Source organism: Amblyomma mixtum, chromosome 10 (genome assembly GCF_055824585.1).
Source record: "Amblyomma mixtum isolate Tamu chromosome 10, ASM5582458v1, whole genome shotgun sequence".
In the NCBI taxonomy this organism is placed as follows: Eukaryota; Metazoa; Arthropoda; class Arachnida; order Ixodida; family Ixodidae; genus Amblyomma; species Amblyomma mixtum.
In genome coordinates, this window is record NC_143021.1 from 158,935,536 (window position 1) to 158,951,753 (window position 16,218).

The 16,218-nt window shown below is 46.7% G+C and overlaps 1 protein-coding gene across 1 annotated transcript in view; it reads right to left on the reverse strand.

Annotated features, from left to right (window-relative positions):
* LOC149327498 (nuclear exosome regulator NRDE2) overlaps positions 1 to 16,218 on the reverse strand; it is a 116,510-nt gene that overhangs the window by 50,550 nt on the left and 49,742 nt on the right. The window contains exon 10 of the mRNA XM_089563611.1: positions 10,472 to 10,737. Coding sequence (XP_089419737.1) covers positions 10,472 to 10,737 — 266 coding nt within the window. The remainder of the gene's footprint in view (positions 1 to 10,471; positions 10,738 to 16,218) is intronic.

The window sequence follows — 16,218 nt, forward strand, 5'->3', positions numbered from 1 at the left end:
TATAGCACAGCTTTCTGTTGATTCCTGCAACTGCAAGGTCATTATCATCATCATCAGCCTGACCGCCCACTGCAGGGCAAAGGCCTCTCCCATGTCTCTCCAATTAACCCTGTCCTTCGCCAGTTGTGGCCACCGTATCCCCGCAAATTTCTTAATCTCGTCCGCCCACCTAACTTTCTGCCGCCCCCTGCTACGCTTGCCCTGTCTACGTGTCCACTCCGTTACTCTTAAAGACCAGCGGTTATCTTTCCTTCGCATTACATGCCCTGCCCAAGCCCCACTTCTTCCTCTTGATTTCAACTAGGATGTCATTAACCCGCATTTGTTCCCTCACCCATTCCGCCCGCTTCCAGTCTCCTAACGTTACACCTATCACATTTCTTTCCATAGCTCGCTGCGTTGTTCTTAACTTAAGCTGAACCCTCTTTGTTAGCCTCCACGTTTCTGCCCCATAGGTACCGGTAAGATCCAGCTGTTGTAACTGCCCTTCATGATCTGAGATAACCTGCCATATGCGCTCCACCCCATTCTTATTCTTCTAGTTATTTCCCTCTCATGATCTGGATCAGCTGTCACTACCTGCCCTAAATAGACATATTCTCTTACTACTTCCAACACCTCGCCACCAGTTGCGAACTGCTGTTTCCTTGCTAGGCTGTTGAACATTACTTTAGCTTTCTGCATGTTAATTTTTAGCCCCACAGTTCTGCAAGGTACACTAGAGCATTCCTGTGGCACTGCTAGCGACTAGAACTGCTGCAGCAGATGCCTTCATCGCCACAGAGTACTTTTAACACTGTCAAGAAACCAGACAGACAGATGGGCAAGCATGGCAGCGTAGGATGATACCTTGTTTCTTTTTGCTCACTAAGTAGTGTAACAGTCGGGCTATCCAGCGGGCGCTAGCAAACCAAGAGCCTGAGCTGCTCTAACAATGCATTCTCTGGCAACAAGAGTAGGGCTATCTGCATTTCGGAGGCAGCATCTTATACTGCTAGGCCCAGTGTTCACTCTGCTTCCAAGCTCCGAAATTCAAGGGCTATCAAGGGCTTTCAAGAACTCGCCGATATTTTTTTTTTTCAAGAATGGACAAACACCCAGTCCATGTTCTTTGGCTCAGTATGAACAACAGTTAACTCTCCCCAGTTCTCTGCACGAAGGACTTACCTTCAGGAGTTTGTAGTCAATCGCCGAGCGAAGGCGGATTTTGCCGCAACCCCTACAGGTGTGATGCCAAAGCTTCCAGATTCACCACGCCAAGTTTGCTTTTTTTGCGCAGTTTGAAAAATATCTGGATAATCCTGGGGGCTCATTTATATTACCACTTACTATAGTGCTGCCAGATCAGGTAGCAATTCAGAAAATTATAGCAGAAAAAAAAAAAACCCTTTTTTCAAGCATTTTTTCACAATGTACACCCATCAAGATTCACAAAACAATTTTTTTGCAGTACTTCCAGGTGGATTTTAGGAGCTAAACTTCATTGCAGCATAAAAAATTACGCCTACAAGCAGACCCAAAAAATTTTCAACAAATCATTTTTTTTTACCAATCTTTGGAATTTCAAAGCCATCATCGTCATCATCAGCCTGACTACACCCACTGCAGGGCAAAGGCCTCTCCCATGTCTCTCCCATTAACCCTGTCCTTTGCCAGTTGTGGCCACCGTATCCGGACAAACTTCTTAATCTCATCCTCCCACCTAACTTTCTGCCCCCCCCCCCCCCCCCCCTTACCTCCTGCTACGTTTGCCTTATCTTGGAATCAGCTTGGTTACCCATAAGGACCAGCGGTTATCTTGCCTTCGCATTACATGCCCTGCCCAAGCCCGATTTCTTCCTCTTGATTTCGACTAGGATGTCATTAACCCGCGTTTGTTCCCTCACCCACTCCGCCCACTTCATATCGTTACACCTATCATAACGTTACACCTATCATTTTTCTTTCCATAGCTTACTGCACTGCCTTTAACTTAAGATAAGCACTTTTCGTTAGCCTCCATATTTCTGCCACATAGGTGAGTACCGGTAAGATCCATCTGTTGTACGCTTTTCTCTTGAAATATATTGGTATATTACCATTCATGATCTCAGATAACCTGCCATATGTGCTGCACCCCATTCTTATTCTTCTAGTTATTTCCCTCTCATGATTCAGATCAGTGGTCACTACCTGCCCTAAGTAGACATATTCTCTTATTACTTCCAGCACCTCGCTACCAATCGTGAACTGCTGTTCCATAGCGAGACAGTTGAACATTACTTCGGTTGTTGGCTTTGTAAGGCAATGTCATCAGCGATTCGCAAATTACTTAGGTATTCTCCATAAACGCTGATCCCCAACTATTCACAATCCAGGCCTCGGAACACTCCCTGTAAACAGGTGGTAATAGCACTGGTGAGATCATCCATAAAGAAGGACTACGGGATAGCTGTGCAGTCACTAGAGATATTTTCCAGTATTTTCACATAGCACTCTTCCACACCCTGATTCCGCAAACGCCTGCATGGCAGCTGAGGTTTCAGCAGAGTCCAATTCTCTCTCATAATCAATGAAGACTATACATAGGGGTCAGTTATATCCTGCACATTTCTCTATCACCAGACTGATAGTGTGAATATGGTCTATTGTCGAGTATCCTTCACGAAAGCCTGCCTGATCATTTGGTTGATTGAAGTCTAAAAATTTTCTGATTCTATTAGTGATTACCTTAGTAAATATCATATCCAAAGCTGTGTGTGTGTGTGTGGAGTTTAATGGTGCATAAGCGGCTAAGGCTATCATGCGCCAAGCTCAAGGTGTAGAAAATTGTATTATATAGGATGTGGTACAAAAGTGTAAATCATTGGTGGTGTAATGGGCCTAAAAAGTTATTTTGTGCAACCTAGTAAAAATATAAGACAAAATTTTAGAAGTGACTTATGGTAAAATCTTCAAAGAAGGTCAGGTGATGTCCAAAGCCATGTCCCCCCTTAAATTGATGTGTTGCCAGTCAGTAGGAGTGATCGAACAGTATTTTTTTGAAAGTGAATCAAATACGAATAGGTTGGCTTTGCTACCAAATTGAATGTTGGCACAATGTCGGCGACAAGAAATAGACAGGAGAGCACAGAACTGTACCGGACAGCTTGGCAGCATGTCCTTTCAAAGGGGAGCCGGCGAACTTCAACACCTTGTAGTTCGAGTGCTCAAGCTCAACGTATTTGAGCCTGAGAGCCACCTAACATTCCTCCTGTCTTAAAAAATGTGTGCACACAAGCATACATAGCCACACAATCACAAGAAAAAGAAGAAATTGGGGGGTCAGGGTCAAAACATGGTTTCATGTGCAAAATATGAAGGGTAGCTGGATGGGGTAGTCGATGCCATCTCTGCTGTGGGAGCACCTTGTACGGGAGTACCTCGCAGTTAACATCGCCAATGCGCCACAAGACTTTATAAGGACTGAAATAGTGACAAATGAGCTTTTCGGACAAGCCTCTGCAGCGCACAGGAGTCCACACTCAAATCTGGTTGCCAGGATTGTAGAAGACTTGCCTGTGCCGAAGGTTGTACCAGTGAGAATCTTTATTTTGGTGCTGTGCGATGTGGAGGCATGATAGTTGACGAGCCTGCTCGCTGTCTTGAGTAAACTGCTCAGCGTTGGCCAAGAGTTGGTCATCGGTTGCACACGGGAGCATTGCACCGAGCATCGTCTGAACTTTCCTGCCAAAGAGGAGGTGAAACGGTACGAAGTGTGTCGTCTCTTGGGATGCCGTATTATAGGCGAATGTCACAGACACCATGATCATGTCCCAAGTCTTGTGTTGGACATCGACACACATCACCAGCATGTGCACTACGGTCTTTTTAAGCCGCTCTGTCAGCCCATTTGCCTCTGGGTGGCGTACCGCTGACTGAAAAATTTCGGCTACCACCATCATCTGCGAAGTAAAGCCCACTCCTGTCGATAATGACTTAGGTCGAGGTGCCATGCCGAAGTATGATTTGGTTCATGAAGAAAGCTGCAAACTCGGACGCTGTACCGCAACGTAAGGCCTTGGCCTCGACGTATCAAGTGAGATTATCATCGTCAGCCTGACTACGCCCACTGCAGGGCAAAGGCCTCTCCCATGTCTCTCCATTAACCCTGTCTTTTGCCAACTGTGACCACAGTGGCAAAGTTAGGTGGGTGGATGTGACCACTCTCATCCACCCACCTAACTTTCTGCCGCCCCTGCTACGTCTGCCTTCTCTTCGAATCCACTCCGTTACCCTTAAGGGCCAGCGGTTATCTTGCCTTCGCATTACATGCCCTGCCCAAGCCCACTTCTTCCTCTTGATTTCGACTAGGATGATTTCGAGAGAGATAGTCAGAGGCAATAATGATGCACTGATTGCCCCCCCCCCCCCCCCCCCCCCCCCCCCCCCCCCCCCTCAAGAAAGCTGTATAGCTTTCATTTGTAGCCGTATGGCTGCGTTAGGGTGGATACCAATGAGTAATTACTCCCTTATTACAAATCTTCTCCACCTTGGGGGATTCCCCTGAACATCTGACCAACACTGTTCCCACTTGAGTTATTGATCAATTCGCTATCGCCCTAACATAAGCCTGCCGTCCCGGTTAGCTCAGTTGGTAGAGCGACTGCTCGGGTGAAGCGGTGGTCCCGGGTTCGAACCCCGGACCAAGAAGAATTTTTCTTTAGCTATGAAGTTTCCGAAAAAGCTGTAGAGGTTTCCTTTGTAGCCGTATGGCTGCGTTTGGGTGGATGCCAATGAGTAATTACTCCCTTATTACAACTCTGGATCAGCGCTCTGCTAGGTTGACCAATCAGAATGGATGGCTTCGAGGAAACCGTAGCCATCTTCAGTGTCGGGAGCATCGAGTTCAACAAGCGCACGAGAGAGTGTGCCAGCTTCTTTGCGCTTATGTCCAGGCTTATAGACAATGGTGGAGCGCAGGCGAAGGCTCCACTGCGCCAGGCATCCAGATGGGTCACCACGCAGGTTGACCAACCAACACAGGGTGTGGAGGTCAGTGACCACTTTGAAAGGGCTACCATAAAGACAGGGGCAAAACTTCCCAGCAGCCCAAACATTGGCGAGGCATTCTTTTTTGTTGTGGAATACTTAATCTCGACTTGCGACAGTGTGCAACTTGCATGAGCAATGACTCGTTGTCATTGCACAACAACCGCGCTGAGGCCAATGTTGCTAGCGTCAGTGTGCAATTCAGTGTCACCCTGCCTATCAAAATGGGCGAGAACAGATGGCAGTTGGAGATGGACACGTAGCTTGACAAACACCACGTCTTCCTTGTGGGTCCGAATGAAAAGTGTGGCATCACGAGTGAGGTGAGTCAGCGGTTCAGCCAGGTCAGCAAAATTTTCGATAAAACACCAATAGTAGCTACAAAGCCCGAAAAAGCAGTGTAAAGCTTTTTGTCTCCTAGTTGGAAATTCCGTAACCACTAAAGCTTATCGGGGTCCGGCTTCATGCTGGCAGCGCTGATGGCATGGCCAAGAAATTCGAGCTCTTGGTAGCCGAAGTGGCATTTGTGGCTTCAGTGTCAGGTTAGCTGAATGAAGGGCCTTGAGGACCGTCCGCAGGCACTCAAGATGTTGAGTAAATGAGTCTGCAAAAACCACCACGGCATCGAGATAGACTAGGCAACACTGCCACTCAAAACCGGCGAGGACAGTGTCCATCATTTGCCGAAATGTGGCAGGCACGGATCAAAGGCCGAAAGGTAGAGCTTCAAACTCACAAAGGCTGTCGGAAGTGACAAAGGACGTCTTCTCATGGCCCCGTTCATCGACCTCAATCTACTAGTAGCCACTTTTTAGGTCTACTGACGAAAAATACTGAGCACGCTGAAGGCAGTTGAGAGAGTCGTCAATACGTGGCAACGGGTAAACATCCTTCTTGGTGACTATGTTCGGCTTCCGGTAATAATTTCAAAAACATAACGTGCTGTCTTTCGTTTTAACGAGGACGACCAGTGGGGACCATGGGCTGTTGGAAGGCTAGATAACAACACCTTCAAGCATCTCCTTAACTTGCGACTTAATGACTTCGTGATCTGTTGATGAGATCTGATAGGGGTGCTGACGGATTGGGTGTACATCACTGGACGTCACGATGTGGTGTTTCGTAATGGTAGTTCGACGCACTTTTGACGTGAAGGCAAAACACTCTCTGAATTCGATCAACAGTACACACAACTGTTCTCTTTGGCTGGCTGACAGTGAGGTGCTGACATCGAGGTTGTCAAGAGACACAGGAGGCTGCATTGTGTAGGAGGAGAAGCACTTGGAAACATAGTAGATGCATTCGGCAAATGCTACGAAAGTGTCGCGAAAAAGGTACCGATGCTTGTGCGTAAAATATGTAACAAGTAAGGGTGACTGGCCATTATGAAGTTGGGTCAGACGGCAGGCTACACACATGCCTTGCATCAGCAGTAATGAAATGTTGGTTTTGGCGAGGGCGTCACCGTTCTGAAGTGTATCACACTCTACAGCAATGAAGGTACTTGTTCGAGGCAGCAAGGTGACAGTGCCCATGGAAACATCTGGCTTGGTCGGGTGTCACACTGCTTAGGGCAGCAGCATACTCAGCATACCAAAGCCTAAGATAAGGCCTCGTGAACAGTTATCCAAAACAAGACAGCTGACCACAAATGTGGACACGTTGGTTTGAACTCTGGCGGTGTACGTGCCGAAAGCGTTAATCAGATGGCCGCCCATGGTGCAAATGTCTGTAACAGCCCATGGTCTGAGAATCTTTTTGAGAATAACGGTGAGCTGGCTGCTTAGAATTGAATAATAAGCACGAGTATTCAATGATGCTTGAACGTGGCAACCATCAAGTATCACAGGTATGTCCAAAGTTAGCCGCTTGTGTATTTCAGGCTCCAGAGACGATGATCGTTCATAAGTGTCGTTGTCTGCAGGCCGTCCACCGGTAATTTTGTTGACGTTGCATGTGTGACTTAATGGTGTTGATGTGTTGGAGTGATCGGTAAACGCGCACCTCGTAACTGTCGATGCGTTGTCATACTGTGTCCGTGTGGATGGAGGGTCACCCACACAGCAATGTCCAGCGAGCCCACCCCCGAAGGTCCCTCGCATCAGTTTTCCTGCTAGGGGCTGGGCAACCGGCCCTCCACAGGCCGGGAAAACTCATGGTAGATGGTGGAGGTCGACCCCTGGGCGATGAGAACCGAGCCTGCGGCTGACGAGACAGAAACCAGCGCTGTTCTTCAAGGAAATCCGTGACGGCCAGGGTTCATTCGAAATCGCGGGCTTGAGGAGGATCGGCGGGAAAGCTTTGTAGGCCCAGACGGCAGTAGCTGCTACGTGCTACGAGGTGCTACGTGCACCTTGTACGGAAAATGTTCAGTGTAAAGTGCTTTAAATTTATCAAGAAAGCTATCATAAGCAGCTTCCACGTCTGTCATAGAGAGCATGTCAGACCAGGCTACATCTGAAAGAGCCTGTCTGAAAGAAGCAAGGCTTTTCTCCTTTATCGCTTGATGAAAGCAAGCACGTGCCGGTTTTTTCTTCATACCTGGTTTCACCCCTAGCAGTATTGGGAAATGGTCACTAAGGTCGTAATGAAACACAGCGGACACAACGCTCTTTTCATCAAAATTAGTAATGAAAAGGTCAATGAGTGATTCTGTATGCATAGTAACTCTTGTAGGTGTACCAATTGTGTTAATGCAGCCATTTGCGGAGAGCAGCAAAATAAAATCTTTTGCTATGCTGGTATCGGAAAGCAGGTTTACATCAAAATCGCCACCTAGAATGAGAATGAAATTGTTAGAGTTCACAAAATTCAAAAATACGTCAACGAAAGATTGGTTTGGTTTGGTTTATTGGGGTTTAACGTCCCAAAGCGACTGAGGCTATGAGAGACGCCGTAGTGAAGGGCTCCGGAAATTTCGACCACCTGGGGTTCTTTAACGTGCACTGACATCGCACAGCACACGGGCCTCTAGAATTTCGCCTTCAAGAAATTCAGCCGCCGCGGCCGGGATCGAACCCACGTCTTTCGGGTCAGCAGCCGAGCGCCGTAACCACTGAGCCACCGCGGCGGGTCGTGAACGAAAGAAAAGAATTCTATAGTGCGACCATCAGGAGGGCGGTAACGAACCGCAATAATAGTACGGTCCAAATTTAAAGTGACACAACAAGTGACACAACAAAACCTTGGTACTAGGTCACAATTTATACACTTTTTTACTAAAGCACAAACACCATCACCACGATTTAATGGCCTGTTCATGAAGAACGAGTTGTACCCGGGCATATTAATTACTTCATCGTCACAAGAGCACCAGGTTTCTGTAATCATAAACACTTCAAACTTGTCTAATTTATTAAACAGATACTCAAGATCAGCAGTTTTATTCACGGCAGACCGCGCATTCACATAGAGACAACGAAAAGACGTGTTTGTTAATATTTCGTTACATTTTACTTCATCCATCATGACTTGATTGTGAGCTTCTAGACCATCATATTCGTTGATAAGGCTGCGCACGTCTAGATTGATCAACGTTTGCGGCACCTTGACCGAGTGGCCCGTGGTTCCATACTGTGCTCTACTTCGCCTTCTTCGTTTTTTGGTTCTAGTTCAACGATGTTGTTGCTATCGTTGTCCAGGCAAAAAGACAACCATTAATTAGGAATTTATCATACGTCAACCTCACTTTTTCTTTCCTGTCACAATTTTCTTTGGTTCGATTCCACAGCTTTTTCCTTACCTCTCGGACACTTTGTGAAAAATCTTCACGGATCGAATAGGTAGATCCTTTAAGTTTAGAACACTGCTTTAAAATGTTCACTTTATCGCGGTAGTCTAGTAACCTAAAGATCACCGGTCTATCTTTGCCTTCATTGTCTGCCTTTCATCTATCGAGTCGATGTATTCTTTCAATACCTGATACCGTCACGTTTAGCTTATCTTCAAGAATATCTTTTGTTACTATTGTCTGAAGTTGTTTGTCAGACTCTTCTTCTTGCTCCTTTATGCGAAAAACAATCAGGTTTGATCGTCGGCTTCTATTTTCTAAATCATCAATTTTTTTTGTCATTACTGACAGCTGCTGCTCCAATTCAGTTACTTTTTCTACACATTCCATCACTTTTTCCTGAGGGCTTCCTATCTCTTCCAGCTTCTTCTCAATAATGTTGAGCTTCTGGTTTGTTACATTTTTTCCCTTCTTTATTTCCTGTATGTCTGCCGCAATCAACTTCAATTCCTCCGAAATCGAACTATCTGGTCCTCCCACTACTGTCACACAGGTGACTTATTTGTAAACCCTAATGCTCAATGGGCACACCAGAGACCGTTCAATAAGAGCCGTTTCCCTGCAAACGTACCTGGCACTGGGTCTCCCCCAGCCGCTTGCCCTACCCCTCCTCTGGGCCTGGTCTCCAGTCAGTGTCATCCCCCCTCGAAGACCACCCTTCTGCATCCCACCTTGGCACCCCAGGCAGTGAGGAGGCCTCTGCCAAAATGACCCACTGCCCTGAGGTCCCAGTCAGCAGTGCAGTCACCCGGTCTGGCTGCCCCCGGCAATCCTTCCGACAAATTCTTCTCTCCCAGCACCCCAAACTACGGGTTGCCTCTGGCAATCTGCCCAAGAGACGCTCCATAACAAGCTTCCTGCCAGGCAGGGAGAGAGGGCTCCCTCCTTCTAAGGCTGGACTGGGATCCCACCGGACTGCATGAAGGAAGGTCTGCCATGATGGGTCTACCAGCTGCACACAATGCGGACCGAATGAGATGCTTGAACACTGCCTCTGTGTCTCCCCTGCTTTTACAGCAAGCGCTGTATATGGCACACCTTCAGCTGCTGCCACTGTGCAGCTCTGTCCATGCAAGGCACTGCTTCGAGATCACGTGACCACAGTGTTAGTGTGCTTGGCTTGCGTTCTGCACTGGAAGCTGGGAGGGGAACTCGCAGTGTTGGTACGCTTGGCTCTCCTCGAAGGAGGTCAGTGAGGGAAAGCACGACGGAAGCTGCAAGGGGAGGACGTTGCTGTGTAAGCTTGATTCTTTCACACTTAAGCCCAACACCTGTAACTCCCGCACCGACGAATTTCCTTTCTGCCCTTTGTCCTGTCCATCGTTCACCGCGCCTTATTACCTAGCGCCCTCCTGTGGTTAATCTTGCAACTGCCAGGTGCACTAGCACTCGCTCATGACACTGCCCTCAGCTAGGTCACCGCAACCACTCCTGACTCAATGAAGGATACAAAGGTGGGATACAAAAGTGGTGATGTGGGCACATTTTCTGGAATAGCGTTGGTCAAATGTTTTAGGGGAATCCCCCAAGGTGGAGTAGATTTGTAATAAGTAATTACTCACTGACGTCCACCCGAGCGCAATGAGTCCACCCAAGGGTGGATGTCAATGAGTAATTACTCCCTTATTATTTTCTGGGACAGGAGCCGCTGGGAACACCCCTGCCACTTGCCTCAGGATCCACACCCAGAAGCAGGGAGAGCCAGGCCTGGAAGAGGTGCAGTTTGGCGGCCGGCTGCCGCAGCCGGAACAGGGCGGGCCCCACGTCCTCGTAGAGCACCATGCGCTCGGGGTCCTCGGAGGTCACCTCTTCGGCCGAGAGGTCCGGCCGGTACGGCCGCCACTGGCGGAGGTCCCGCAGGCTCTCCAGCCGCAGCCACGCATCCACCAGGCTGGGACGCCGCCCCACTATGTCATCCTCCAGCTCCTGGCAGTCGTCTGCACCAGACATCACTTATTTACAGTCGAACCTCGTTATAATGAACCGGTTTATAACGAAATAATGGATAAAATAATGACGATTCCCCTCAAAAGCTCGGTCAACACCAGCTATAGCGAAGCTATGGCTATAACGAACCAATCGTCGGGCCCCTCCAAATTTGTTTTAACGAGGTTCAACTGTATCTAATAATGCTGCATGTCAAGATGGGCAGTACAATACAATGAAATTGAGTAAGTGTAGCTTGTTGGGCCAGCTGGTGCATGGTAAGTAGAAAACCAGCGGAAAGGACGTGTTCACAAGGAGGAGGAGCACACAGGACAACGCTGGAAAAGCTTTGTCCAGCATTGTCCAGCATCCCAGCGTTGTCCTGTGTTCTTCTCCTCCTTGTGAACATGTCCTTTCTGCTGGTTTTCTACTTACCATGTAATGAAAACAGCAAAAATTACTGGCGGCACTTAGGGAAATCACGTGAGAGTAATGCAAATTGCATGTAATGCGAGTATTCAATCCATTCCATTCTAATTCCACCTCAATCCTATTCTATTCCTCTGCAGTTGGTGCAGTTGTACGCACTATAGTCAGATACAACTCAAGAACAAAGCGGAAGATGCCCCTCGCAGGAGGCCCTCTAGCCCCAGACCTGTAGTTTCGATTTCCACCCGCCAGCAGCCACAGCTGTTACTGGCTGCAGATAAGTCAGGGACTCAATGAGATCAGTCACTTAGCCGAGCTGAGCTGCCAGCAGTTTCAGATCCTGATTCGACCGTGTTATTTTCATCTTTATGGGTAAGAACATTTCATCATTCTGGTCCAGGCCCACATTTTGCTGGTGGCACCCGTCCATGTGGTTTCATGTTCCAATGTGCCGAGAAAAGCTCGGCGCATTAGACATGCTTGTCTCGCGCTGTTCGCTACCTGTCTGTGTAGTTCCACATCTGGGTTGTTTGGCTGGCCCAACTCTGTTTTAATACTACCTCAGCTTTTAATAAAGCCAGTAATGAAACTCTGAATCAAAATCCTTCAAGAACCAGCGGCCAGTGACTGGGAATTAGCAGACGGCAGAGCCACCTATCAACACAGGAGCTGGCTGTCTGCAGCTCTGTACAACTGTCTGTTCATCGGAATACCACAAGTGGTGTGAAAATCCACCACAAATTACAAACCTACAAATTACACTGTGGTGGTGTTTCCGCCACTAGTAACATCAGCAAACTAGCATGACTAAAATTATTGTTCCAGTTAGTACATAACACATTAAACATAGATACTTCGGTATATATATCATCCGTAGATGAATCCAGACCATACAGGCATAAACACCCATTAACCCTTAGAGAGTATGCATTCCGAACCGACTGTTGCAGATATTAATTTTTCCCGCTTGCCATAAAAGAATGGAATAGTTTGAACCCCTCTATCACTCCTGACACATCTTTGCAGAAATTTGTAACTCTGGTAGAAGAACAGTTATGCAATAATTAAAACATAATTAGACAAGTACAACAGACCACCCATATCACTGCATACAACAGCATCTGTATGAAGACATTACTTACATTGCATGAAGTTGCACCCTTTTCAGTGAAAAAAGCTCTATCGTTTTGTGTTTTATTTTCTGTTGTCTGTATTTTTTTTTCCCATACTCATGTAATTATTTGCAACCAACAGTGTTTTATAATGTATTCCATCCCATTTGTATTCAATTTGTACCTCCTCACTATGTGCCCATCCTGTAAAAATCCCAATGCACCATTTTCACTGAATTTCCACCACTTGTCCTTGTCCAAGAGGTGTTTGGGAAGGCCACTCCATCAGCTTGCCTCAGTCTGGACAGTTCTATCCTACCACTCAAAATTTCATACATTAGAATGACACCGGCCGCCTCACTAAAACTTACCCCTTTAATGCCCAAGTTATGAAGGCATCAAAGAAGGCAATCGTCACTTACACAATGTGCTAGCTAACGTACTCACATTCAAAAGCCAATACAGAAATTACACAGGCAGAGCAGAACGGTGGGTCCAAAAATTAACATGCAGAAAACCAAAGTAATGTTCAGCAGTCTCACAAGGGAACAGCAGTTCGCCATTGGTAGCGAGGTGCTGGAAGTGGTAAGAGAATATGTCTACTTAGGGCAGGTAGGGACCGCAGATCCGGATCATGAGAGGGAAATAACTAGAAGAACAAGAATGGGGTGGAGCGCATATGGCAGGTTCTCTCAGATCATGAATGGTAGCTTACCAATATCACCGAAGAGGAAAGTATACAACAGCTGTACCCTACCGCTACTCACCTATGGGGCAGAAACGTGGAGGCTAACAAAGAGGGTTCAGCTTAAGTTAAGGACAACGCAGCGAGCTATGGAAAGGAAAATGATAGGCGTATCATTAGGAGATTGGAAGCGGGCAGAATGGGTTAGAGCACAAACCCGCGTTAATGATATCCTAGTTGAAATCAAGAGGAAGAAGTGGGCTTGGGCAGGGCATGTAATGCGAAGGCAAGATAACCGCTGATCCTTAAGGGTAACGGAGTGGATTCCAAGAGAAGGCAGACGGCAGAAAGTTGGGTGGGCGGATGAGATTACGAAATTTGCGGAAATACGGTGACCGCAACTGGCGAGGGACAGGGTTGATTGGAGAGACGTGGTAGAGGCCTCTGCCCTGCAGTGGGCGTAGTCAGGCTGATGATGATGACAAAAATTTTGAGAGAACAGCTGAAATTTGAGAAACCAGCATGTTGCCAGTTAACAACAATTAGCATTTGGGCCATTTTGAGCAGCTAGTTCAGGTTGTGTGAAAGAACAATTGAAAGCAGAAGGACAGTAGCCCAGCTTTCATCCACCAATTCTCTTCCTACTTCGCCTTCAAGAGCAGTAAAAAAAATAAGAACTGAGAAATCCTTGGATGCCGTCTAGACGTCCAACCTTCTCACTCCCTTTTCCTTAACACACCTCGAACAGTTTTACAAGAGAGTCCTGGCTACTGAGAGTACATTCAAATTAGAAGTGTGTGAATACTGAAATTTTTGAATACAAGTTGAATGGGAATATGAAGAAAAAAATGTCTTTGAATGTCGAATAGCTGTTCAAAAGTAAAAAATGTTTCAGAGAAAGATAAAAAGGCAAACGTTTTTGCCCCCCTTTTTCTTTTTTCAACATAGGGAAGGTCTTTGCAAGCAAAATAAACAAAGCTAGACTGACTCAGCATCATGTAAGAAAAATGATGGGCACAGAAATGTATACTAATTGATTAGACAGCGTAACAGTTTGGTTTAATTGATTAGACAGCATAACAGTTTGGTTTATGATTTATAGGGGTTTGACATCCCAAGGCGACTCAGGCTATGAGGGATGCCGTAGTGAAGGGCTCCGGAAATTTCAACCACCTGGGGTTCTTCAACGTGCACTGACATCGCACAGCACACGGGCCTCTAGCATTTCGCCTCCATCAAAATGCGACTGCAGTGGGCGGGATCGAACCCGCGTCTTTTGGGTCAGCAGCCGAATGCCATAACCACTGAGCCACCGCAATGGCAGCATAACAGTACGTCATGGCACTCTTTGACCACAGAAGCCATTGTGCCATAAAATTTCATAATCATCATAACAATATGCAACCTGTTATGTGGTCATGTAAAATGAAATCCATGAAATAACACAAAACTGGAAACTAAGAATAACACGATGGCTAGTAAAAGATTTGTAATTTGGGTTACAAGGAACTAAAATGCCCGTATTAGCCAAAGGTCGATTTATGAAATTCCCCGTGGTACTGAAAATAAAAAATGCTGAAAATGCGGAAATGTGGTGAAGCCTTACCAGAAGGCTCCATAGCACAAACACCAAAAAGCCTATGATGAGCGCACAGTTTTGGCGTGCTGGGAGAACAACGTGGATGTGAGCGAAGGGAATGCACATTGGCGTTAGAACGGCAAAACTGCTTGGAAAGGAAAATGGAGTAACTAGCAAAGCGTATGTCAGCGTCCGAAAGTGGCAAGTAGCTCTGCTTGGACAACCAGAAGGTTTGCTGGCCGACAGCTGCTGTCACCAGTGGGCTTGCAGCGAAGCTCACAAACTATAACTACGTGGCCAGGGTATTTTTTTTTATTTTTATTTATCAAATACTGCTGACTGCCCTTTGGCAGCCAAGGCAGGAGGGGGTACAAACAAAAGCCAATAAAAATACACTCTTGGCGTTCACATGAAATTACAAAATGAACACTATTGATAATCAAAAGAACAACATCAAAAGAAGTTAGGCAGCACATGGTAGATATGCTGTGGGGAAAGCAGATATGAGCAAGAATTGTGATGAAGCACGAAGAAAACACATGCACAAGCAAATACACATTAAAAAGAAAACAAGACAAAAGGTACAGTAGAGTGCTAGGCATCGTTTTGCCAGCTATCGGAACGAGCACTTTCTGCAATGCTTATGTGCGCGAAAAATGAAGCAATGATATGGTGCGTTATGTGGCACGATTTTTTAGAGCAGCTAAAAATGAGTCGATTGATGGCATGTTCACTATTTCAGGTGGAAGTGCATTCCATTCTGCTATGGTTCGTGGAAAGAAGGAGAAGCGGTGTGCGTTGGTTCTAGTTAGTGGCATAACAATTGTTTTATCATGTTTCCATCTAGTTAGTCTGGTTCTATTAAATTGTATGTAGGTGTTAACATCCATTTTTGTTCCATTGTTGATTATGGTATGAAGCATCTGCAGCCAAAGGATCCTGCGTCTTGTTTCGAGTGTTGGAATGCCGTTTCTGTCCCTAAGATTACTAACAGATATATGCCTGCCATACGCGTTGTAGATGAATCTTATCGCTCTTCTCTGGACACTTTCAACGGCGTTAATATCTGATTTAGTGTGTGGGTCCCAAATAATATCGCCATATTCCAATAAAGGTCTTCTTAGTGATGTGTATGCCACTAATTTGGTTTCAGATGTGCAATGTTGCCTAGCGACCAGAGCGCTCCTACTGTCGTCACACACGTCATTAAGCGCAATTAAGAGGAGCATGGGTTACAATGCATCATGCAATCGATAATATTAGACTGCAAGCGATAATATTAGCCTCTATCTGAGTCATAGCGGTGCTTTCCTCATGCCTGCACCCTATCACATCATGATGCCAGATAGTGCGACGCGGCCGCGGTCGTGTTGCGAATGAATGCACTCGCTGCGCGAAGCAAGAACAGTCAGTTTGCATGGGGCAATGATGTTCGCGAAGACTGAGAGGTAACACCCCCCCCCCCTCCCCCCGTCTACCGCGTTTGCTGCCCCGCACCGCAGGGTGCGTCGTCCGAGCCGCGACGGACGCTGCAGCTGTCCCGCTGTACCATTTTCAATGCGATCGCGCGCCCTTTGTAGGCCATCTGAGTGGCAATGGAAAGCATCTCATTACGTCGAATGGAAACGATAGAGAACAAATGGCCAAGCCTATCTAAGCCAGTCTGATTGCGCCCACCGAGCCGATT